Source organism: Salvelinus sp. IW2-2015, linkage group LG13 (assembly GCF_002910315.2).
Source record: "Salvelinus sp. IW2-2015 linkage group LG13, ASM291031v2, whole genome shotgun sequence".
Classification (NCBI taxonomy): Eukaryota; Metazoa; Chordata; class Actinopteri; order Salmoniformes; family Salmonidae; genus Salvelinus; species Salvelinus sp. IW2-2015.
Window position 1 is genome coordinate 32,771,253 of NC_036853.1, and position 27,574 is coordinate 32,798,826.

Genomic DNA, 27,574 nt, shown 5'->3' on the forward strand with positions numbered 1-27,574 from the left:
GTGGATGACATATGAAATATGATGACAGTGTTTTTGTTGAGAGGGAGGTGGTTTTAGAAACTATAAAGGGAAGTTATTTCTATAACTGTGCACAGTAAGTAGTCACCGCCCCCTTGAGTGAGGTCAGAGAACGTGTCACAAACGCCTCACAAATCCTCAACTGGCAGCTTCATTAAATAGTACCCACAAAACACCAGTCTCAACGTCAACATTGAAGAGGCTGCAGAGTTCCTCTGTCCAATGTCTGTTCTTTTGCCCATCTTAATCTTTACTTTTTATTGGCCAGTCTGAGGTATGGCTTTTTCTTTGCAACTCTGCCGAGAAGGCCAGCATCCCGGAGTCGCCTCTTCACTGTTGACGTTAAGAATGGTGTTTTGCGGGTACTATTTAATGAAGCTGCCAGTTGAGGATTTGTGAGGCATCTGTTTCTCAAACTAGACACTAATGTACTTGTCCTCTTGCTCAGTTGTGCACTGGGGCCTCCCACTCCTCTTTCTATTCTGGTTAGAGACAGGTTGCGATGTTCTGTGAAGGGAGTGGTATACAGCATTGTGCGAGAGCTTCAGTTTCTTTGCAACTTCTAGCATGGAATAGCCTTCATTTCTCAGAACAAGAATAGACTGACAAGTTTCAGAAGAAAGTTATTTGTTTCTGGCCATTTTGAGCCTGTAATCGAACCCACAAATTCTGATGCTACAGATACTCAACTAGTCTAAAGGCCAGTTTTATTGCTTCTTTAAATCAGGACAAACAGTTTTGAGCTGTGCTAACATAATTGCAAAAAAGGTTTTCTAATGATCAATTAGCCTTTAAACTTGTATTAGGTAACACAAAGTGCCATTGGAACACAGGAGTGATGGCTGATGATAATGGGCCTCTGTACACCTATGTAGATATTCCATAACAAATCTGAAGTTTCCAGCTACACAAGTCATTTACAACATTAACAATGTWTACACTGTATTTCTGATCAATTTGATGTCATTGTAATGGACAAAAAATTTGCTTTACGTTCAAAGACAAGGACATTTCTAAGTGACCCCAATCTTTTGAACGGTAGTGTAATTAAACCAATTTGTGTAGTACTGAATCATAAGTAAGGCTCAGGTTTTTGCAGAGGCAGGAGGTTACGACAGTTCAGAATGATGATATGATACGAGGTTATGATTAATAAGAGGTGATAGGTAAATACCTTTAGAGTTTAGTTCAGGTGATGATAACTCTTTAAAGAACTGCTCTCGAAGTCCCCTAAATCCTAGTGAGTTAATTGTTACATGATTAATTTAAATCGGGTAACAATTAAACATAGTTAGTTGATTAGATAAATAACAGTCATCAGATTAATGAAAGTAAAGTCACAACACTGGCATGGAAGTGGCTAGAGTCTTGTAAGGTGTAAGGATAATTACAAGTCTGAAACTAGGGTATTTGGTGCAGTGAGAGAGACAGGTGGACAGAGAAACAGAGAAAGAGAGACAGACGGACAGAGATACAGAGAGACGGTGATACATTACAGCAATAAAAAGGGAAACAGACAAATAGCTAAAAATACAGAAAGAGAATCTGGTAGGCATACAATTATACAGACTAACAAATCATACTGCGTGTATGTCTTAGGGAGAGAGAAGAGGTGGATGTTAATGTGTGTGTGAGAGGTATACTAGCAGGGGCCAGAGGTGTGAGGGCATAAAAACACAAAACAAATGAAGGACAATTAATCCAGATGACAGTCCCCTTCCTCTGCCTAGTTCATGTCCCTATTGCTTTGCCTTTGTTGGGAGGAAGTTCATTTTGAGTCCTTTGGGTCTCTGTCAGAATCATTGTCCCTCACAGCAACAAAGACACTATTCTTCCCTAAAATGAGCTTTTCCTCTTCTGTGGCCTGTTTCTTCATTCTGACACACACAATTTCACACCTCAGGGGCTCCACACACAAACGGGTCACCTGTTGAGAATACCACCAGATGTCACTGCCCCCCCCCCCCCCATTTTTCCCCTCACCTCTCTGTCCCTTGTTTCCAATCTCCCCTGGTCCACTCCCCAGTCGACAGCCACATCTCCAGTCCCTACACATGTTCTAAAACCATCTGCTGCCAGCGCAGAGCAGAGTGACTCTCCTTTCCCAATGAAGGCATTTCCTTCTGAGCTGCTAGAAGCCCCGAACATTATGCACTACTGCTTCCTGTCTAGCTCTGCCTCTGCAGCTCAACAGACCAGGACAGTAACACAGGGGTATGGCACATCTCTTACAACACTATGCTAATAAAATAAAATAAAAACAAGGGAAGATTAAAGGACTACTATTGGTGTGTGACAATATGTTATCTAGTGTGCAGGGTTGGTTGTTGTAGGCTGAGGTTGGCACCAACCGGCTAGGGAGGGAGAACCCTGCGAACCGTGGTAACACCCACATGGGCGAGGTCATGCAGTGTAATGCTAGGGTGGGTCCTAGCACAGACCTAAAACTAGTTACAGGAAATAAAGAGCAAAAACACAACTATTTAAAAAAAACTCATATTTAAAGTGGCCCTCCTAGGCCCTTGTCTTGTCCTGCTGCCAACCGTGGTGATAGCCCTAGCTGGAGACCATTTGGAACCACCCGGGCCTCCCCGTTGCCGTCACAGCTTCAACTATATTAAAACCTTTGAGCCAATACTACATAGCATTAGGCGGTTACCCAGGGCTAACGCGCCCAAGAATGGGCCTCCCTCTGGGGTGTTATTCAATGTCCTTAGGGCGTCTCAAGTTCCGTTTAGTCCCTGCCTATCAACCTTAACAGGACTCAATCATACCATAATAAGCACCCAATGATGATTGTGTGATAAGTCTTGTTTCTCCACAACAATACCAGGAACCTACAGTACATCCACATATTCCAATGCGTCCCACACCTGTCCTCGAGTACCTCCAACCAGTTTCACTTATTTTGATCTATTCCAGTACTAGCACACCTGATTCGACATGTTCAACTGATCACTAAGCTCTGGGGTTAGTATCAGGTGTGCTGCTAGTCCTGGAACAGATTACATGTGAGACTGGCTGGTGTCTGAGGGTATTCGAGGAGAGGTCCGGGGATCACTTCGCATTCCAGATTAGGGCAATAGCTTCACATCTATCCTTGACAGCTAAGCCGGGTGTTTACTCTGTAGAGATACAACTCTCTATGGTTTCCGGTATAGTACCATTACCATTCTCGGTCCTCCTGGCAGTGGGACTTTAAACAGCACTGCTAACAGGGATTAACGTCCGCTTTACACCTGACAGTTAGTAATCCAGTGTCACACAGCCACGCTAAGACAGCGCTAGCCATGCTAATGGAGGGCTATTTAAAGACACACGGCACACCGTGACTGTCGTTTCCCTCCCCATGCAACCTCCAACCCCAACCCCTACCTGACGTTACCTAACACCTCGCCCGTGACACGTGCAGGGAAGCCTCTGCCAGACCAGATCTCTAGCTAGCTAGCAAAGCATAATCCCCTCTCTGGAAAGACAGATAGATAGATGGCATGGACTCCAATACAATACATTGAATAATAGCCAACGTTTTGACAGCAAGCCTCCTCATCTGGGTTTCAGGTGGATGGCATGCACACAGCAGAGAAGAGGAAGGAAGGGAGGGAGGGATGGATCACAAAGTCACTGGGGGCTGTAGGGCATGTCTTATAACCTATAGCTTTTTGTATTGATTCAACATCTCATCAGTCACCGCCAATGGACTGGGGAAGTGAAGAGCTTTGACTGGGGTGAACTGGAACAATGTCATTCAGAAAGCGTCACATCATGTGACCTGTACAGAGGTCACGATCCGGGACCAAGAGTAACACCATTATGATACACTGATTAAGACAGAGCACATGATGTACAGGATTTCTCTCACAAACAAACTGTTGGTCTGTCAATAGATATCTATAGGCTTGGTTTAAATCATTACATTGAAAACAACGTCAGAACCCAGTAAGAATGCCAGGCCAAATTGATAATTGATTGTGTTGTGTGAATGTCACTAACAGATAATCAGGTGTTCTATCCATGTATAAAAATCATGTGGGTTTTCTGCTTGCCTTTCTGGATGGGTTTTTCACGAGACTCAATACTGCCTTATGATACAATTCTGTCACTGCACCCAAATGTCCTCTAATGTGGCTGGACTCTGGAGCAGAAGCCATAGAAGTGACTAGAACAGGAAAAGTTCCTTAGGCCACAGAACCATGACTTGAATGGAGATAACCATTCAAGCAATTGTATTTCTATGGCACAAGCCAAGCCAACAACCTGTGACCACCAACGGGCCCACCAGGGACTGGGGTTGACAGACAGACAGGCTGGATCACTCTTGTCTAAACACAGAGACAGGCAGAGCCAGCCGATGGTTAACAACACGTTTCTACTGTAATGTAGGGGGAACGCCAAGGTGCTGATGGTGAGGCTTAGAATGAAAAATAGAACAGCATTAATTGGATTCAGTTGCAATTTGAGTTTTTTTCCTTTTCATTATTAAGGTAACATGTCTTGCTAGAACACACAGATCTGATGGCGAGATGGAGGACAGACGGCCTGGTCTGGGTGTTCATATTACCAACACTGTGCTAACTAGGCTTGAATGACGCCATTGCTAACGCAACAGCAATTCATTGCACTTAACGTCCTGGTAGTCTGACATGCTATAAACCTAAAACTAGCATGCTTAAATATACTGAGCAAAAATATAAATGCAACATGTAAAGTGTTGATCCCATGTTTCATGAGCTAAAGTGAAAGATCTCAGAAATGTTCCATACGCACAAAAAGCTTATTTCTCTCAAATTTTGGGAACACATTTGTTTACATCCCTGTTAGTGAGCATTTCTCCTTTGCCAAGATAATCCATCCACCTGACAGGTGTGGCATATCAAGAAGCTGATTAAACAGCATGATCATTACACAGGTGCACTTTGTGTTGGGGACATTAGAAATGCCACTCTAAAATGTTCAGTTCTGTCATACAACACAATGTTTTGAGGGAGCGTGCAACTGGCATACTGACTGCAGGAATGTCCACCATAGCTGTTGCCAGATAATTTGATGTTAATTTCTCTACCAACGTCGTTTTACAGAATTTGGCAGTACGTCCAACTGGCCTGACAACCGCAGACCATGTGTAACCACGCCAGCCCAGGACCTCTACATCCGGCTTTTTCACCTGTGGGATTGTCTGAGACCAGCCACCCAGACAGCTGATGAAACTGAATAGTATTTCTGTCTGTAATAAAGCCTTTTTGTGGGGAAAAACTCACTCTGATTGGCTGGGCCTGGCTCCCCAGTGGGTGGACCTGGCTCCCAACTGGGTGGGCCTATGCCCTCCCAGGCCCACCCATGGCTGCGCCCCTGCCCAGTCATGTGCAATCCAGAGCCTCATTTATTTCAATTGACTGATTTCCTTATATGAACAGTAACTCAGTAAAATCGTTGAAATTCTTGCACGTTGCGTTTATATTTTTGTTCAGTGTACGTCCAGATTAATAGTAATATTGCCACAACAGTGATGCTTTCGGAAGATAAATCACAGCATAAATAGATTATAGATCTGTATTGCTTTTCTGTACATCGTAGATTATGGAGATGAGATTCAAAATGGAGCAGGCGGATGAAACGTATTAAATGAATCATGTCGTTTACAGAACGCAGAAATAAAAGGATCTCCATCATTGCAGACAGATGCTGTCATCAACACATAAAGGGCCAAACATGACCCAGAATGTCATGCGTGTTTCCCGAACAGCGTTGACTGTGACAGATCAATCCATCCATAGGGTGCAAACGCAGCTACCTCCTGTTGAAAAATGGCCTCGCAACGCAATCAGGCTATTGGCCGCGCAGATAGAGGCTACAGCAGAACACACCGTGTGTACCCTGTGTGTGTGTACCGCTCCATACAAAGAGAATTTATACAAGCTAGCCAGCTGGGCACATAAGCCCTTCTGCACAATAAATCCCAATAATCCTTTACGGGAAGGGAAGACGGTGAGAGACAAAAACACACAGTGTTCAATTAGCTCGGCCATTCTGTTGGCATGGTAGAGAGAGACGTTCTCTACAGTGGCTGTGCCCTTCCCACCAAATGACATGTAAGATCACTGGAATGCATGCACTCAAAATAGGAGCGCAGCTTATGACATTTGAAGATGCCAAACACACACACACACACGAGGAGACGGATAAATAAATTGAGAATAAATCGAGTGTCTCTTACCTTCCATCATGATTGCAGATTTGCATTCCTCTACCTCCAAGGAGCCTGAAAAGAAAGCAGGAGGGGAAGAGAAGCCCCTGGTTAGCAAATGATAAACTAGAGCACAGATCCTAGTGCCACGGATAACACCCAGCCTCAAACACCCCCACACGTCGTCTGTCAACTGGCCCAGGGTCCATGCACCGCGACTGGGCAGAGAGGGGAGCTGGCTGGGCTCAGTGCCGATCAGAAGCCCGAGAGAGGCTGTGGCTTAGGCCATGGATGCTGCTTCCACTGCTACAGCGCCTCTAACTTACACAATCAGCCAAGGATGCTGAGAGGAGGAGAAAAAAAACTATTGGGAAAAAAAGAGAAAGAGAGGGGGTAGAGAGGGAGGGCGGCAGAGCGAGAGAGAAATAGAGAAAGAGGGAGGCTTGCTGAGGTCACAGCTGCTCTCAGCCAATCCYTGAGGTTCTCTGCAGAGTCACATGCATTGGGCTTGCATCCCCTGATAGCCTGGCCCTAGAGAAAGACAAACTAGTAGCCTCCCTCCATCACACACTCATTTATACGCACACACATTCGCACACACCCACACAGAACACGCACGCGCACACACGAACAAACATAAATAACGCACACACATCCCTCCCCTGCCTACCTTGTGTGTATGTACACTCTGCCGAGTGATGAATGAGATTAATTATTTGCTCGTCGCCAGAATAACGAGCAGGTTAAAGTGAACTGACAGCCCATTTTGAGGACACACACCCTGATCCTGGTTATAGAATAAATGTATTTGCCCTCCTAATGGGTATACTCCTTTTCTGTAGGTTGAAAAAAGTATATTTTCACAGCACTCTGCCTTCTCACTGTCTGCCTGCTACTCCCTCCCTTTTCTATATCACTGTTTTTGCTCTGCCTGCTGGCTCAGTATGCCTGCTCTCTCTCTCCACCTCCCACCATCCCTCTCTCTCTCTCTCTATGCCCCTCCCTCTCTCTCTCCCTCTCCGCTGCCAGTGCCATTGGGGATAACGATCAATCATTGTGACGTCAGGGAGACCGACGCCGTGTACAGCTGCCTCTCTAGACCCAGCCCAACCGAGGGAGGAGCTACGGTCTTCTATCGTTTATGCTGCTACTGCTACTCTCAGCCTGGATGGACCCAGATTGAGGAGAGGAGGAGGGAGGTGTGTGTGTGTGTGTACTGCTACTCTCAGCCTGCTGCCAGCGAGAGGGGATGAGGGAGAGATGGAGGAGAGAACGAGGGAGGGAGGTGTGGATGTGTGTGTGCATGGAGGCTGGTGATTACTTTTAAAATGTGGGGGTGGATGGAGCCAGAGGCTAAGGGATGACCACTAACGGAGTAAAGACAAAGAGTGAAAGAGAGAACAAGGGGGAGAACAAGAGAACTGAGAGAGAAAGAGAGAGATTGGGGGTGAAATAGAGAGAGAAGAGGATGTTTATGTTTCTGGCTATGGAGCAGAGACTGAATAGAGAGAGACATGAGCTGCTGAAGCCTCCATAACAACAACAGCAGCCACGATAATAGTGACAGAGCTACTCTTGTAATAAAAAATGATATTACTCAACAAATGACTAAATCACTTGCAGATGCAATTCAGATTTAAAGAAAGATGTAAGTTAGGCTTCTTACACAGGAAGACAGATGAGACACATGCTGTCCTGCCTGTTTATGAGTCCGCCTGTCACACTTTAAATTGAGCCAGCCCTGTGTCTCTTCGTGTTCAATGCATTATCCAGGTCATGCTCAAGCCCATGTGAAATGCTCTCCCTCTCCCGCTTCTTCTCTCCTCTTTTTTTCTCCCTCGCTCTTCATTCCCTCTCGCCCCCTCTCTCCCCTCATTAAGCCATGGCATGCTCTCTCCCTCTCCACCCTCCCTCTCTCTGTATACTTAACACCCAGCAGATGCTTCCTGAGAGAAGTCCCCTCCCTGCCCACAGCTTTATCTCTTCTCCCCCCTCTCCCTCCATTCCTCAGGCTACCCCCTAGCTCTGCCAGACGAGGTGGCTACTCTCCTCGACTGTCCCCCAGAGGAGATTTAGCCACCAGCCGGTGAGCAGTGACAAAAAGAGGGAAGGAGGGAGGGGACTTGCTAAATAAAGCCTAAAGTACTACGCTGGGTGATGGTGGCATTGAGAGGAGACACTGGTGTTAACTAGGAGAAGACTAGACACTTACAACCAGCAGGCTACACTGACTCAGTCATGGCTGTACAGCAAGGGGCTGGGAAACTGCCACCTTAATCACCAGAGACTGCTACCGCATGAGAGGGGCAAGGAGGCCACAAGACAGAGAAACAGGGAAGGTGGGCACGCAAGACAACCGATTGAGAGAGGGAAGGAGAGATGAGGAAAAAATGAGAAAAATGAGGAGGAGATGATGAGGGTAAACAATAGAGGATATGAAAGAAGAGCTGATGAGGGAATGAGGGAAAAGAGATGAGAGGAGCTGGCAGGAGAGAACAGGAAAGCAGTGCCTTAGATCCACTAATTTGAAGGCCATGTAGTGTATTTGGCTACTTCAGCCACACCCGTTGCTGACAGGTGTATAGAATCAAGCACACAGCCATGCAATCTCTGTAGACAAACATTGGCAGCAGAATGACCCATACTGAAGAGCTCAGTGACTTTCAATATGGCACTGTCATATTGACACCTCTCCAAGTCAGTTTGTCAAATTTCTGCCATGCAAGAGCTGCCCCGGTCAACTGTAAGTGCTGTTATTGTGAAATAGAAATGTCTAGGAGCAACAATGGCTCAGCCGCGAAGTGGTAGGCCACACAAGCTCGCAGAACGAGACCGGTGAGTGCTGAAGCGTGTAAAAATCACCTGTCCTCGGTTGCAACACTCACTACCGAGTTCCAAACTGCCTCTGGAAGCAACGTCAGCACAAGAACTGTTCATCGGGAGCTTCATGAAATGGGTTTCCATGGCCGAGAAGCAACACGCAAGCCTAAGATCACCATGCGCAATGCCAAGCATACGCTGGAGTGGTGTAAAGCTCGCCGCCATTGGACTCTGGGACAGTGGAAACGAGTTCTCTGGAGTGATGAACCATGCTTTTCACCATCTGGCAGTCCGACGGACGAATATGGGTTTGGCGGATGCCAGGAGAACGCTACCTGCCCGAAAGCATAGTGCCAACTGTAAAGTACGGTGGAGGAGGAATAATGGTCTTGGGTGGTTTTTCATGGTTCGGGCTAGGCCCCTTAGTTCCAGTGAAGGGAAATCTTAACGCTACTGCACACAATGACATTCTAGACGATTCTGTGCTTCCAACTTTGTGGCAACAGTTTTGGGAAGCTCCTTTCCTGTTTCAGCATGGCCCATAAGTAAGCATTTCACTGTTAGTCTACACCTGTTGTTCACGAAGAATGTGGCAAATAAAATGCGATTATGATTTTAAATTGCGGGGTCTGAGGGGCTTTGCCCGTTTTAGTTACTGTATTTGTATGGCTGGAAAATTGGAGTACAGCTCAGGGCTCTGTAAATGGTAGGTCACTGTCACAATAACAGCCTACTGCAAGCATGCTTATTGACACATGCTTACTGGCCAGGGCATGCCGGCTTTTGTTCCAGCTAATCTCTAACACACATGATTCAACCAATTGTGATCTAAATTGAAGATTGTGATGAAGTTATTGGCTGACGCAGGAGTGTTAGACCTGGGCTGAAACAAAAAAAACATGCACTTGCTATTGCTCTCCTGGACTGGAGTCTGGGACCCCTGCATCTGGCAGATAATGGTAGCTTCCATCAGTAGCAGCACTCTGCACAACTACAAGCAGTTAAGTCAGATAGCCAGTAGGAGGAGCTGAACACAGTCGGTCCTGAGCAAAACCCACAGAAAGGAGAACAGAAAGTTTCCTGTGGCGTAGATATCCTCATCCAGAGCCACGCATTTAGTATTTGTATGTATTTATCTTAAAAACACATGGCTCGGTCCTCACCTACCAATTGTCTACCCCTCTGTGGTGCAGCTCTACTCTACTAGTCCCTGACCCATTTCTACTGCAGGTAGATTAGAGGATCCTTTAAGGCCAGCAGCAGACCACGTGGGCACTGTTCTGTTCTACACTGTGGGCCTCCCTCTACTATACCTCTCTGTGACGCCTCTGCACCAAACACAACCAAGAGGGTAACAGGTACATTTGGAAGGGGCATGTATACATCCACACGCACAGAAATAAAAAGACAACGCAACTATAGGACGCACACATACTCGTAAGCATCGCAACGCACACAGTTGCAGTGATGTAGTGCACCCGCACACATTCGCACAGAGGAAGTTGACAGAGAGGTGAGGAAAGAGAGAGCGAGAGAGAGAGGTGCGCATACCTGCGACAATGCGAAACCAGCCGGTGCACAGCTCCTCAGCCATCTACAGCAATCTCCATGGAGCAGGTCGCATATCTGGAATATCCACAGGCAGACAGAGGGATGGAAGGACGAAGGGATGGGAAATAGAGACGGACGGCAGAGAGTCTGTGAGGAGAGAAAGAAAGAGAGGGACCAGTCGCATTAAAGGAGGAGTGAGGATGACTGCACCTGACTGAGCTCCCTGGCTGAGAGGACAGATGCGCACACACACACACACACTGAAGGACCTGTGGAAAATGCTAATGTAGTTCTGTAGAAGTGCTCTCTGGACCGCTCTCGGTCAGTGAAGGTGACTATACACAAACAGCCTGAGTGTACCTGACCTGTATAGAAAAGAGCCACTTCTCTGTGCACTGAACACTGGGCCAGTGGCATTAACTCCTTGCACCCTGGGAGAAAGAGGGAAACGAGCAAGGAGAGGAAGGAGAGATGAAGGAGAGAGGAAGGAGAGAGGAAGGAGAGATAAGGGTGAGAACAGGGAAAATGTGTCAGATTAGTAGAGAAATACGATGAAATAGGACAAATCCTCCTACTTTTAACAGTCTTTCAATATCGTATGGAGGAAATAAAACTGCAAACCGTACAATAAACAGGATGGAAAGACAAACTTTCTGCAGAAGAGACATCAGTGCCACATGCCTCTGCTGCCTCCTGCTGGTTGTATTCTAACAGTGCATCTCTTTCTATATATCTGACACTTTGCCAGAGTGTCATAACACTGGCCTTGTGAACTCATCACTCTGATTATTACACTTGGCAGAAGTGTTGAGATGTCTTTCAAACGTCACTGTGGTTGACACAACGGTTAACCACCCTTAGATGTCAGGGGTCACATATGTTACATAGACGGGGTTGGTATAAAACAGATCAAATTACCGACCACATCAAAATGCAATTGAATTAAAAAGGCAGAAAACAAATAATGTAATAGACTGCAGTTTCAGCTCCGAATCAGATGTCGTCTCAGACACTCTGAAAACAGACACTGAACTGACTGCATAACTGTAATGACAGTCGGACAAATTAAAATGCATCTAGAAATGTAAAATCGGACAGGACACATTTTTACTAAGCCTAGAACATGCCGTTGAAGTGGTGCCTCAAGCCTGAGTCGGATACAGTCTCCATCAAACAGTTCTAGTTGTGACTGGATGATCTATTGTGACTGGATGATCTACATCTATTACACGTGTGTAACTCGTACAGAAAACATGACTACTGGCTGGCTCAACTGACTCTTCATCCCAGAATACTGTATGACCCATCCTTTTACAAGCACTGCCTTCTCCGCTCTTGAGCGGAGAGAAAGCTGTCATTGATATCAGAATATCAGAGCAGAGCCTGCTGCTGCAGTGTCATCTCAACTCAGTATCTCTTTTCCTCCTCCCCTTTTAGCAGAGCTCAACAGCCTGCTCTTCGACACTTACAGAAACGATCATTCATCCTCTGAAGTGCATGATACAGCAGTTCTTAATTGCCAGATATTCCTCCCACAGGTTTGACACCGTAACAAGGTGGGGGATTTTCCTTTTCAAATGCGGCAGAATTGGAAAAACAAATAGGCTGCAAAGACACTTCCCCTCATCCTCTCCCGCTCGCTCTCTTTTTCTCCCGCTCCCCCCCCCCCCTCTCTCTCATGCTCCCCCCGTCCTCCCTCCCTCCGTCAGTCTCTCTCTCTGACCTACTTTTATTCTCTGTAACACCGGCAGAGGGCAGTCTTGCACTTGGCACATCGTTCCTCCATCATTCGTCTCTGATCCCTTCACATCCCTTTTCAACAACAAAAACAGCAGTTTCACACAACCCAGAAACCAATTGAATATCTATCTGATAGTAAGCTCAAGGTAAAGTGTCGTAGTTTTCTGGTGATCTATTTGAAAGGAGGGCGATTGATGATTTGAGTGCTGGAGGAGTGAAGATGGAACTTCTGTCCCGAGTGCTGGGCAACGGTCAAACGTGTCCCCTCGGCGCGTGATAGCGGTGCAAAGACTAGAGGGGAGACCAGGGGTGACGTGGGGAGAGCGGCAGTCAAGGGGACGACTAAGGGTGTCAAACTGAGGCTGAGCTGACACAAACGAACATTAGGATAGAACGGTGAAAGGTCTCCTGCTCTTATATTGGGGGGGGGGGGGGGGGGGTCAGCTTTAATATAAATTGTGGCTTCTATCAATGTAATTGTCTGCATCATTTGCAATCCCCATTATAGTATTTTCTATAAATATATATAAATTATTTTATGTACAATATATATTTTTTTAAATATATTTTCCGTTATTATTTTCCCCTAACCCTACCAAGCCCTCCTCTAATTGGAGTAAACTAATGGAAAACAAAACTTAGGCTTCCACTTCCAGCTTATACATACTATATACAGTTGAAGTCGGAAGTTTACATACACTTAGGTTGGAGTCATTAAAAGTTGTTTCTCAACCACTTCACAAATTTCTTGTTAACAAACTATACTAAACTTTGTGCATAAAACAAGTCATTTTTCCAACACTTTTTTTCCAACAATTCCAGTGGGTCAGAAGTTTGTTTACATACACTAAGTTGACTGTGCCTTTAAACAGCTTGGAAAATTCCAGAAAAGGATGTCATGGCTTTAGAAGCTTCTGATAGCCTAATTGACATAATTAGAGTCAATTGGAGGTGTACCTGTGGATGTATTTCAAGGCCTACCTTCAAACTCAGTGCCTCTTTGCTTGACATCATGGGAAAATCAAAAGATATCAGCCAAGATCTCAGAAAAAAAAATTGTAGACCTCTACAAGTCTGATAAATGGGCCTCTGTACGCCTATGTAAATATTCCATAAAAAATATTGCCGTTTCCAGCTACAATAGTCATTTACAACATTACCAATGTCTACACTGTATTTCTGATCAATTTTATGTTATTTTAATGGACAAAAAAAATTGCTTTTCTTTCAAAAACAAATATCTAAGTGACCCCAAACTTTTGAACAGTAGTGTACATGTATTTTCCTTTCCATGGTAGCAAGATCTTGTCTATTTTTGCTAACTTTCTATTAAAATGTATTGTAACGAGATAAATGATTTCATTCGGGATATGAATACTGAGTATGTCCACGTCACTGTCAGACCATTTTATTGGTAAACTACACAGTAATGTAAAAGTTGTATTTTTTGTGATTCAATACATAATATAGTACACATCATAATTAGATTTTAATAGGTAACATCTCGATGGCCATAATAAATGCATATGCCGATAGTGGATTATTTATTCATTATTTACTATTTTACACCTAGGGTTACTATACATAACTTTAACCCATTGAAAAAGATATTCTCCAAAATTGAAACATTCCATTTATATATAAATTCAAGTCGTACTTTATCAAAAGCCTTTTCAAAGTCAGATATGAATACCAGGCCTGGTTTCACAGTTTTCTGTTGTTTGCAGTACTAGTCTTATATTATCTTCAAGGTATCATCCATTTAAAAAACCTGTCTGATTAGGATGAATAATATCCGACAATACCTTTTTAATTATATGCACTATGCACTTCCATAGAATTGTTGCATCACAACCCTGAAGTTAAAGGGGTCTCCAATTTTTTAAATGGACTGAATCTTTCTACTTACCACCTGGGTCCTGTTTTAGTAATAGTGAAATCAGATCTTCTTGTTGAGTATCTGATAATCTACCATTTTTATAGGAGTGGTTAAAACATGCTAATAACGGTCCTCTGAGTACATCAAAAAATATACCTCAACTGGTTCGCCATCCAGTCCTGGAGTTTTCCCAGATGTAAAGGCTTTAATTGCACCAAGAAGTTCCTCCTCTGTAATTTGGCCTTCACATGAGTCTTTCAGTACAGCTTTTCATTTTACATTATGCATAGAAAAACAATCATTACAATTAACTTCGGACGACGCTGAGAGAATTGTGCGCCGCCCTATTGGACTCCCAATCACGGCCGGTTGTGATACAGCCTGGAATTGAACCAGGGTCTGTAGTGATGTCTCTAGCACTGAGATGCAAAGCCTTAGACCGCTGCGCCACTCGGGAGCCCACTTAGATCATGTATTTTCAGGTAGAAATAAGTTGTGAAGCAACTGCTCTCTATTCCTCTCAACACACATTATTCTGTCTCTTTAACGTAGCAGGCATAAAAAGAAACACACACCGGACAAGTAGGCATGCAATGGTTTATGGCTAAGAAGAGGTTTTGTAGGCCTCCCGAGTGACGCAGCGGTCTAAGGCACTGCAATGCAGTGATAGAGGCTTCACTACCGATCCGGGTTCAATCCCGGGCTGTATCACAACTGGCCGTGATCGGGAGTCCCATAGGGCGGCGCACAATTGACCAAGTGTCGTCCGGGTTAGGGGAGAATTTGGCCAGGGTTTTTTTCTTGGCGCATCGTGCTCTAGCGACTCCTTGTGGTGGGCCGGGCGCCTGCAGGCTGACCTCGGTCATCTGGTGAACAGGGTTTCCTTGGACACATTAGTGCGGCTGGGTTCCGGGTTAAGCGGGTCATGTTTCGGAGAACACATTACTTGACCTTCGCCTCCTGAGCCCGTTGGGGAGTTGCAGCGATGTTACAAGATCAAAATTGGGGAGAAAAAGGGGGTTAAAAAAATACTATTTGAATATGTTTTGTGATAACTACACTGTGATTTTTCTTTTGTAGAAAAAAATGATTTTTTTTCTTAACGTTTACGACAATCCCATTTTTGTTTTAACGTTTTAAACATTCACAACCCTACTTCTTAGCAATGAACAATTTTTAAGCAATCATTTTGCTAGGACTGTCAGGGAGGGGTCTGAGTGGGGAGGGGAAAACTAGCTGTTATTGTCAGAGAGGTTTGGAACTCTTTCTTATTGGTCTATTAACTAATTTACCACATGGTAATGTCACCATGGAAAGGCCAAGGCTCCATTCCACCAAAACAGGCTGCAATTTCTGGCAGTCTTTTCAAACAGTTCATACACTCAAAACCTCAGTGTGGAAATATATATAGAACACAGGTAAATCACGTTTTTGACTGCACTGGGCCTTTAAGGTAGTGTGTGTCCCAGTCTCACTACAGGCAGAGCTAAACCCCATCAGCAACAGACTAAACAAACCAATCAAACGTCAGCAGACCAACAACCAGTAAGTGGATGCTAATTACCCTAAAAGGCCCGGATAACCCCACCCTTACACCAAGTCTCTCCCTCTCCCTTGGGCAGGGCAAAGTGATCTGTGTCTGGGGTGTCATTGTATCATTAGGTCACTGTGGGCAAGACAAACAGAGGACATGGCTGGCCGAGCGGCACGTAGGCACATGGACATAACCCAGTCTTATCACCGCCTTGCTGACTCTCGCTCTCGCTTGGCCTGGTGGAATGTTTTGGTTTGAGCCCACCGCTTCCTAATCAGCATTCCTCATCACCAGTGCTGACAGAGGGGTGAGAGGGGACTTGTGGATCGCCACGGCAACCTGCAAGAAGAGTCACGCTGCTGCCGTTCAGGGCTGAGACAGAGACCTGACACACAGCACAAGGGCCAGGGGAGCTGAATGGACTTCCCTTTCAGAGGAGAACATCAGGACACATTGACTCAGTTAGACGACTCACTGGGGACATTGGTGCTTTATCTTTCTGCAGTGGTCCCAATGGCCTTAAACTAATAAGGGATAACTGCTGTATGTGATGGTAGCAACACACCATGCCTCTTCCAGTAAGACTGTGCAGTGAGCCCACCTCTTCACAGAAACAATACGTTTACTGTTTACTCCCCAGATTGGTTCTGTTTATTGTGGAACCTCTCTCTACTAAGCCTCTACCACAGTCTACACTAAATAACACTCTGTAAGACTACAGACACCTACAGTTTTTCCTCTCTACCTGGCCAGCACAAAACTCTAGGCCTTAGGTCATGTAATCTGGGAAAACTCCTGTCCATATGCATATTATAATAATAACAACAACTAGATTGTAATTGTACATGAAGTACAATTGATGGGACTTGCTTTAACTCTTTAAAAGTATTTTTGTGGTAATGGTAAATGTTTAAAACGTTTTACTGTACTATTTAAAGCAAATCAGTTTTAAAGTATGTATGGTTTAGAAAAACATTATAGTAGTGATACTGTTTGCAGTAGTAATGATGGGGACTGGTTATAGTTGAAAAAGTAGGTAGATGAAAAGTTAAAATAGCCTGAACATATGAACGTTGGTTTGTTGTATCTAGCTTGAACGCTTATTGTTGGTGGGTTATTGTATGCTAATTTCTATAGTGATAGACAGTAAAACCTGTTAAGACTTTGAAGTTAGGATAGTGTGAACATGTGGAAGTTGGTTTGGTGTCTTTAGTTCGAACGGTTCAAGAACGAATGTAGGTGTGATATTTTACGCAAATGTCTATAGTTCATAAAAGTTTTCATGAATTTGAAGTTAAGATAACTTTCACATGTTCAGGCTGGTTTGGTGTATCTAGCCTGAACAGTTCAAGAGTTACAATTATTGTTGGTAGTAATTATATGCAAGGACATTTAAGTAGATACCATTTATAGCACAGACCAGAGCTAGTGCGAGGCACAGCTAGCTAGCTACACCCAGGACCAGAGCTAGCGCAGACCAGAGCAGTAATTGTGATCAGTAGTTGTGGTTCAATAGTTGTGGTCAGTAATTGTGGTGGTCAGTAGTTTTGTGGTCAGTAATTGGGTGGTTGTAGTCAGTAATTGCGGTGGTCAGTAGTTATGGTGATTAGAAGTGTGGTCAATAGTTGTGTGGTCAGAATATATGTGGTTGTGGTCAGTAGTTGTGTGGTTGTGGTCACTAGATGTGGTCAGCAGTTGTGTGGTTGTGGTCAGTAATTGTGGTAAGTAGTTGAGTGGTCAGTAGTTGTGTGTTCAGAAGTTATGTGGTTGGGGTCAGAAGTTGTGTGGTTGCGGTCAGTAGTTGTGTGGTTGCGGTCAGTAGTTGTGTGGTTAGGGTCAGTAGTTGTGTGGTTAGGGTCAGTAGTTGTGGCTAGGTGGTTGTGGTCAGTAATGGTGGTGGTCAGTAGTTATGGTGATTTAGATGTGTGGTCAGTAGTTGTGTGGGAAGAAGTTGTGTGGTTGTGGTCCGTAGTTGTGTGAATGTAGTCAGAAGTTGTGTGGTTGTAGTCAGTAATTGTGGTGGTCAGTAGTTATGTGGTCAGAAGATGTGTTGTTGTGGTCAGTAGTTGTGTGGTTGTGGTCACGAGATGTGGTCAGCAGTTGTGTGGTTGTGGTCAGTAAATGTGGTCAGTACTTGTGGTCAGTAGATGTGTGGTTGTGGTTGTGTGGTCAGTAGTTGTGTGGTTGTGGTCCCCAAATGTGTTCAGTGGTTGTGTGGTTCTGATCATAAGTTGTATGGTCAGTAGTTGTGGTCAGCAGTTGTGTGGTTGTGATCACTAGCTGTGTGGTTGTGGTCACTAGACGTGTTCACCAGTTGTGTGGTTGTGATCAGAAGTTGTGTGGTTGTGGTCAGTAGTTGTGTGGTTGTGGTCAGTAGGTTTGTGGTTGTTATCAGTAGTTGTGTGGTTATGGTCAGAAGTTGTGTGGTTGTGGTCAGAAGTTGTGGTCACTAGATGTGGTCAGCAGTAGAGTGGTTGTGGTCAGTAGTAGTGTGGTTGTGGTCAGACGTTGTGTGGTTGTGGTCAGACGTTATGTGGTTGTGGTCAGTTAGATTTGTTGCCAATGAAATGTACCTGGCTAAAAGGTGAGCCACTTTCGTGGTACCGGTTAACCTGAGTTGAACTCAAGAGTTCACCAAAGTTTCAAGCCTGATTCATAGTATAGGGCACAGTAGAACCAGTTCAGTGGCAAATGTGATGACGGTGACATCTCAGTTTACCCTCAGCCTAGTTTTTTCTCTGATCCACAGTTTAACACACACCGAGTGGAAAAGATTGGTTAGTCACCAGTGTGTGTGACGCTCCGTGGTCTGGTCTGCAGCCTGAACTAATGAGGTGATGTCAACACCAACCCAAAGTGTTCCTCTTACGCAGAACCTATTAGCACGTCCACAGGGGCCAGGTCTGTATAAACATACAGCATTACTCACTCCAATATCAGATCCCATCTTTAAACATACGTATACAATACACTGCTTGCTCTGATGAGCTAGTTTCCCCAAACCCTCAAAATGGAGTTAGCAACTGGCGTGATTTGAGGACGTTTCAAAGGAGATTCAAAAGTGCAAAAATTATGGAATGATATCAGGAAAGAGTGTGATGTTTTTCAGGCATAGCAGGCCATCACCACTAGGCTAAAAGTAGAAAGTGACACCTCTAAGCATTATACAATTATAAATGGAATGGCGTTTCAGAAATGATCCATAAACGATCACACTTTCATAACCATATCAATCTCTTTCTCTCCTCTGTCAGTCTCTCGCTCTGACTGGCCACCCACGAGGATGCTAATATGGGTTTTGCGTACACAGTGAAGTACTCAGCAGGCTAAAAACCTAATGTAGGGCGTGAGCTCCGCCGAGTCCAAGACTATTCTGACCTGGCCCCCTTTTCAGGCCCCGATGGCTGGTCTCCATGGAGATAGAGTCCTATAATTCCTAGGTTAACTGGCAGGAGCCCTGGTGCTATTGGGGTGAGTCCTATTGTAGGACTACTGACTGGTGCTATAATACTGTGGTGCTCTGCAATGTTGTTTTGTGCTATGATGAAAGGTGCATCTGTGCTATATTGTTCTGTGCTATGCCATACCGTGCACAGTTGCGTGGTGAGGTCCCTTATGGAGCCAATAGAGAGAACATGAATATTGGACACTTCTACACATAATACACACAAACAACCACACACACCAGAGGCCGGAACATCATGTCGGAGCTTCCCTCCAGCGAATAACAGCAGGAGATATCGGAGGGACACACATATAAACCTTCCTGGCAGCCCTGCGCCTACAGTCGTACTCGTCAGCGAGGTACTTCACACCAGCTGAAATGTGTCACATAATAAAGCATATGTTCTCCCTCCCTGACTCCATACGCAGAGCCTCGGCTCACCGCTGCACTACTGAAACAGTTCACCTCGCTACCTCACACCGCTCCACCTCATACCGGCATGCCATGGGGAGACCCGGGGAAATGACTCAGCTATGACATTTACAGACTAACGCCATGAGTTTGAAGTCCAATTTAAAAGTCTGGGTTAGAAGAGAAAGACGAACTGCCTTCCTCAGCCTAGGATCTACCGTTCCTCTTCCAGAATCAACTGTTTCTTCCATTAGGGCCCTGTCAAATCCGTGACGTGGAGAACACAGACAGAATCACAGAATGCATACATTAAAATGGAATAAAACAATATTCAAAAGTCTTTTTAGTAGATGGAAACGGTTTCCCCAAAAAACTTATTAAGTAAATGTTAACTACAAAGTAGCCTATGCTTACCTGGCAGAAGGATATCATGATTATTTGCATCAATCCAATGGATATTAGTTTTACAAACTCTACCATCACGTGCGCTACAACAGGAAGGCCAAAAAGATCATGAAAGGACATCAACCACCCGAGCCATGGCCTGCTCACCACGCTATCATCCAGAAGGCGAGGTCAGTACAGGTGCATCAAAGCCGGGACCGAGAGACTGAAAAACAGCTTCTATCTCAAGGCCATCAGACTGTTAAATAGCCATCAATAGCAGGCTACCAACCAGTTACTCAACCCTGCACCTTAGAGGCTGCTGCCCTACATACATAGACATGGAATCACTGGCCACTTTAATAACGGAACACTAGTCACTTTAATGTTTACATACTGCTTTACTCATCAATACAGTATATACTGTATTCTACTGTATTTTAGTCAATGCCACTCCGACAATGCTCGTCCTAATATTTATACATATTTTTTCTATATTTCATTCTTTTACTTTTAGACTTGTGTATTGTTAGATACTACTGCACTGTTGGAGCTTGGAACACAAGCATTTCGCTACACCCGCAATAACATCTGCTAAATACGTGTATGTGACCAATAAAACTTGATTTGAACACTGCTAAACAAAAGCAAGCGTCTTGCTAGGTGCACACTGGAATTAAAGGGTAACTACACCGAAAAGTCTACATTTCTCAAATTTTTCCCAGACTTCAAAAGTGGTCTCATGGCGTGGTTTAAGCATTGTTGTGGACTTAGAACATCCAAACTAGTAGTTTGTCTATTTGAGAGTGAAAAGTTGGAGAAACAGAGGGAGGGAAACAGAATTTCGGAAAAAAACAAAAACATAATCAGGCAGAAATTAAAACTGATTTTATAGGGCCCTATTCCTTCTACCAACCAGAGATTGATTATTCATGGTTGATGGACTCCCACAGGTGTGCTGCGTGTTCATCTGTGCGTACTTGTATGTGTGCATCATCCCTGCCTCAGCAGCTCGGGTGTTATCCCCTGCTATTTATGCTCCGGTATTCAGACACCGTTCTAATAACGTCATAAAGACAGGTCTGAACAGGCTCTGACTAGGACACAAAACACAAACATCCCTTTTTCTATCTCTCTCACAGCCAGGCAGTGGTGTGATGGTGACTGCGTCACAAATGGCACCCTATTCCCTACGTCACAAATGGCACCCTATTCCCTACATAGCGCACTACTTTTGACCAAAGCCCTGTGGGCCCTGGTCAAAAGTAGTGCACTATATATGGAATACGGTGGCATTTGGGTTGCAGACGGTGTGGTGTAGGTGTCAGACCTTTGTATAGAGTAAAGCTCTAGGATCAGTCTGTTTTTGCTGCAGGGTTTAACTGTGCAACACAAGACAGAAGACGGGAGGGGAGGAGGAATTTTCCCAGGCAAGCACACCCAAAACTCACACCCCACCCGGCCTGCTTGGCACACCGCTCCCTCACAATTTCCCATCCTCAACCCTGCCTTGAACTCTCCATGGCTCTCCCTGGCTGGCAGACTGTCCTCTTCTCACATTCAGACTTGGGGTCAAATACAATTCAAAATCATTTTAAATAGATTTAAAATACTGCGCTTGCCTGGCTTAATGGATAAATAAAATAGTCCCAAAACAGCAAAACCTGCCCATCTAGCAGGGTAGAGCAAAGATTTCAAATCGTATTTCAAACGAGATCTGCTCATTTACCATAAGCTAATGGGACATAAACATCATGTGTTGCCTAATATAATACCCAGAGGGAACCACAGTTCCGTGTTGAACATCCTGTTGTTTTTGTTGATACTACGGCTGTGACCGTCATGGAATTTTGGATGACGGTTACTGGTCTACGTAATAACCGCTCGAATAATACATTTCTCCTTTCCTCTGCTCCGGCCCGCGTGTGTTGCCATAGAAATAGAATGAATAGAATGCCCGTCTCCATTCAGGTCAATGATGGCATAATGGGTGGACTGGCGGCCAATGAGTGTACCAATAGGAGCAGAGCAGGAAATAGAAGCGGGACGTGTACATATGTGCTGTGATTTGTTGATTCAACTCAACTGACATTACAAAAAAATAGATTCCATTGCATGAGCCACATCAGATAACATCAGTTGAATGAACATTCTATATAACCATTGAAACGATTGCGCCATAGAGTGCGGCTTGAGAGAGTTCATAACTATGGCGCAATGCGACCAAGTGACGCAGTTGAAATCTATGAATAGGATCTTTGTGGTTAGAAGTTCCAAGCCCATTCTATTAATCGTTTGCTACAACACTTTGCTTGCTTCAGCAAGGGGCAACAAAGTTGAATCATGTTGTTAAGAGTCCATATTATTGCAGAAACGGACTCAACCCCCCCGAATGCCTCGCCGTCCCGTCTACGGTCAGCTGTTATTTTAATGACGGTCTTCATCCATAACCGCCGGTTACACGGTTATACAGTAATTGTGCCACCCCTAATTGATACCCATTTCAAACTTCTCTTTCTACCAGAGAGGCCAGGCCAGAGAGCTGACAGTATCAGCGACCATGCCAAGACCATGTCTGATTTACGAGAGTATGGAGAGGAGCAGGAACACTAGCTAAACATTAGGACCAACATTAATGACCCTGTGACTGGTCATTATGCATAGTCAAGTGGGCCAGTGTGTTACAGAGAGGAATGAGAGGCCTATGTGTACAAGGATCCTGTTACAATAGACAAGACGACATACACACACGTCAGATGATAACTGTCTAACCCTCGGAGTTAGGAAAGATACAGTGTAAGCTGTTGAACCTGCTATGACATTTCAAATCTGACACTCTGAAGCGGGCCCTGACTCAACAGATCTTATGTAATCTACTCAGGCTAATCAATCAGACCGGCTGTAGCCTAGCTAGCTAACTGTAGTTAATTTCCAAAATGGAAATCAAGATTTTTCAATGGTGAGACAGACAGACGTCTCAAATCGACCACCTTAGCCCAAATCGACCTCACTAAATGACCACCCCTCGCTCTGCCAAAAGACAATTACTCAACCCTTTCAAAAAAATGTTGGTTCTGCTTTTCTTCCTTTTCTTTCCCTCTGTTCTAACGATGTTGTGCGATTCCAGAAGACTTTTTCATGTGGTAGATCTCAGGGTTGCGTAATAAACATTGACCAGCTGCTAGATTCTCTCAAAGTGGGCATGTGTGTGAAGAGTTAGCCAGGCCAGAAGAGGAGGGCAGTGGTGGTTGTGATGCCTGCCAAGGGGCCCAGAGTGGAGCCAGGCTGCGTCAGGGGCCTCTTAGCTCTGGTACGCCACTCGACTCTTAGTCCTCATTAAAACATCCCTCAGTAAATCAGATAAATGGTCCACTATGGCAAAGAGAGAGGGGGGGGGGAGACTTCAACCCATGACATCCATCTGTCTGTCTAATTCATGTCTGTCTGTCCTGGGATCAGAGTCTAGTTCATTTCTGGATTGAAAATTCATGAAGTCTTGTAGGAGTACCAGAACATATGGAAAACTCCTCCATAATGTCATATATACAGTATGGCACATAACAGCTGATGTGGCTGACAGCCATAAAATAAAAGTAGTACACTTCAAAGCTAATTATAGGCAATTCCACAGTAACAGAGTGATACTGGGACTCACCTTTTCACTTCAAAATGTATACCAAGCAAAAAGACATTGATACGTCTAACAAATCATACACCTACATGCAGAAGTCTACTTTTAATTTACTTGAGGAACAGGTCAGATGCAAAGTTTGGTAATAGAATGACATTAAAATCTCCTTCAGATTTTACGTGACTACACATTACCCAAAAACTCTTAAGTATCTACCCCAAGTAAAGATGTCTGCAGAAAGACTGGAGTGTTAGCTACGATATGACACCTTGAGTTTGAAAACATCTATTTTGGTTCTGAACTAGAGTAATGGGTCCTTGATCTGTACAATACAGAAATGCATAATTATGAATGGCATTCTCTTCGTGGTGATGTATCCTGAGGTACACAAAGGTAGACAAAATTAATATCCTCCTTGGCATGTGCGGGTATTATTCTACTCACTGGCTATCATTCTAATGAGTGCTGCCCCCAAACAAGACCACATTTGGTTGGTCCAGACTGGACTAAATCTGTACCAATAATAGACGTCTAAGTTTAACAGGTTTGCTCATCACCATAGAGCACAGTAGAGTCCAGTATAGCATAGCACAGTACAGTAAAGGGTGGAGTACAGTGCAGGAGAGTACAGTACAGTAGAATACAGTGCAATAAAGAAAAGTTGAGTAGAGAATAGTTCTGTACAGTACAGTAGAGTATATTACATTATACTGTACTCTACTCATTTGTGATCTACTGTACTGAACCCGACTTTTTTTTACTGTACCAACCATATACATCTATGTTTCACAAGTTTGGACATCACAGTACAGCTTATTAGAGCACAGTAAAGTACAGTATATTATACTGTACTCATGTGTGCTCTACTGTACAGAACTATACTCTACTTTTCTTTACTGTACTGCAACTGTGGTTTGTGACTACTATGATTTCTCATTGTGGCCAATTCAATTGCAGTAATTCTGATATTTTTCAGGTCATTTGGTTACAGAGTGAAGCGTTTTAAATCACTTAATAATTCATAAACAAAATTGTTATCAGTAAAAACACTAACTAATTGGTAGTTCTACCTTCATTTGTTACTTCTGTGAACTTTCATAATCCTCCCTCCTCAAGAGGGAGGGAAAATAGAAAATATCTTAAAAGGAAAATTGCACAATTTCTCGACTTCATATTGATCATCTCCAGCACAATCATCTGTGAAAATGGCATGTTTCTATGTTTTCCAGTAAAAAGATAGAGGAAGTGTTTCCAATGGCATCATTGGTGTGCATCATGTGATTTTAGCCCATTATGAGCAGGCATTGCCTACTAATTGGTTGATGATGTCATTAGAAACACTTATTTTCCTCCATCTTTTTTACTACAAAACATCTATATCTAGTGGTCAGAACCTGGTAATATCAGGATATAGGATGGGATATAAACCTAACAACTTCAATTATATATTTTTTCCCAAAAACCTTCTCAATTAAATGTTTGATGATATCATGATTATTTGCATCGATCCAGTGGGTATTTGTTTTGCTAACTCTACCATCACATATGCGGTACAAAAACACCACTAAACAACAGCCTCTTCCTAGGTGCACACTGGAGTTAAAGGGTAACTACACCAACAACAACAAAAATATCACAACAGAAAATCCAGACGTCAAAAGTCGTCTCCTGATGTGGTTTAAGCATTGTGTGGGCTTCAAATATCCAATTTATTGTTTGTCTATTTAAAAATTTGGGAAAATGGAAACCTGGAAATTAATTTGGGAGAAAACAAAACAGAGTCAGGCAAAATAAAGCTCATATTTTATAAGGCCCTATGGGTGTCATGGCTTGCGGAAATGAAATGGAACGACCCAACAAAAATATTCGTAATGTTTCCAACTAACTACTGTAAGTGTTTAGAAAAACAAAAATATTTCCTGAGCTTTCTTATACAGTGCATTCAGAAAGTATTCAGAACACTTGATTTTTGCCAAACTGTTTGTTTCGTTACAGCCTTATTCCAAATGGGATTAAATCTTTTTCCTCATCAATCTACACACAATACCCCATAATGACAAAGCAAAAACAGGTTTTTAAACTTTTTAGCAAAAGTTTTAAATTATGATAATCACATTTACATAAGTATTCAGACCCTTTACTCAGTACTTTGTTGATGCACCTTTGCCATCGATTACAGCCTTGAGTCTTTTTGGGTATGACGCTACAAGCTTGGTACACCTGAGTTTATCCCAATTCTTCTCTGCAGATCCTCTCAAGCTCTGTCAGGTTGGATGGGGAGTGTCAGTGCAGAGCTATTTTCAGGTCTCTCCAGAGATGTTCGATTGGGTTCAAGTCCGGGCTTTGGCTGGGCCACTCAATGACATTCAGAGACTTGTCCCGAAGCCACACCTGCGTTGTCTTGGCTGTCTGCTTAGGGTCATGGTTCTGTTGGAAGGTGAACCGTTATGAAACCCTTAGGATTTCTTTTTTGACTGTCTGTTAATTTTTTTATTAAGACTGTGTTATTCAATGCATTTCTATGGGCTATAGTAGTAAAGGCCAAATTCCATATTTTAACAAATCATTATACATTTTTATATACAGTGGGGCAAAAAAGTATTTAGTCAGCCACCAATTGTGCAAGTTCTCCCACTTAAAAAGATGAGGCCTGTAATTTTCATCACTTCAACTATGACATACAAAATGAGAAAAAAAATCCAGAAAATCACATTGTAGGATTTTTTATGAATTTATTTGCAAATTATGGTGGAAAATAAGTATTTGGTCACCTACAAACAAGCAAGATTTCTGGCTCTCACAGACCTGTAACTTCTTCTTTAAGAGGCTCCTCTGTCCTCCACTCGTTACCTGTATTAATGGCACCTGTTTGAACTTGTTATCAGTATAAAAGACACCTGTCCACAACCTCAAACAGTCACACTCCAAACTCCACTATGGCCAAGACCAAAAAGCTGTCAAACGACACCAGAAACAAAATTGTAGACCTGCACCAGGCTGGGAAGACTGAATCTGCAATAGATAAGCAGCTTGGTTTGAAGAAATCAACTGTGGGAGCAATTATTAGGAAATGGAAGACATACAAGACCACTGATAATCTCCCTCGATCTGGGGCTCCACGCAAGATCTCACCCCGTGGGGTCAAAATGATCACAAGAACGGTGAGCAAAAATCCCAGAACAACACGGGGGGATCTAGTGAATGACCTGCAGAGAGCTGGGACCAAAGTAACAAAGCCTACCATCAGTAACACACTACGCCGCCAGGGACTCATATCCTGCAGTGCCAGACGTGTCCCCCTGCTTAAGCCAGTACATGTCCAGGCCCGTCTRAAGTTTGCTAGAGAGCATTTGGATGATCCAGAAGAAGATTGGGAGAATGTCATATGGTCAGATGAAACCAAAATAKAACTTTTTGGTAAAAACTCAACTCGTCGTGTTTGGAGGACAAAGAATGCTGAGTTGCATCCAAAGAACACCATACCTACTGTGAAGCATGGGGGTGGAAACATCATGCTTTGGGGCTGTTTTTCTGCAAAGGGACCAAGACGACTGATCCGTGTAAAGGAAAGAATGAATGGGCCCATGTATCGTGAGATTTTGAGTGAAAACCTCATTCCATCAGCAAGGGCATTGAAGATGACACATGGCTGGGTCTTTCAGCATGACAATGATCCCAAACACACCGCCCGGGCAACGAAGGAGTGGCTTCGTAAGAAGCATTTCAAGGTCCTGGAGTGGCCTAGCCAGTCTCCATAGAAAATAGAAAATCTTTGGAGGGAGTTGAAAGTCCGTGTTGACCAGCAACAGCCCCAAAACATCACTGCTCTAGAGGAGATCTGCATGGAGGAATGGGCCAAAATACCAGCAACAGTGTGTGAAAACCTTGTGAAGACTTACAGAAAACGTTTGACCTCTGTCATTGCCAACAAAGGGTATATAACAAAGTATTGAGATAAACTTTTGTTATTGACCAAA

General features: G+C 43.8%; 1 protein-coding gene across 1 annotated transcript in view; it reads right to left on the reverse strand.

Moving 5' to 3' along the window:
- LOC111971230 (SH3-containing GRB2-like protein 3-interacting protein 1) overlaps positions 1-27,574 on the reverse strand; it is a 108,499-nt gene that overhangs the window by 73,545 nt on the left and 7,380 nt on the right. The window contains 2 exon segments of the mRNA XM_070446232.1: positions 6,233-6,277; positions 10,574-10,720. Coding sequence (XP_070302333.1) covers positions 6,233-6,277; positions 10,574-10,616 — 88 coding nt within the window. The 5' untranslated portion in view covers positions 10,617-10,720.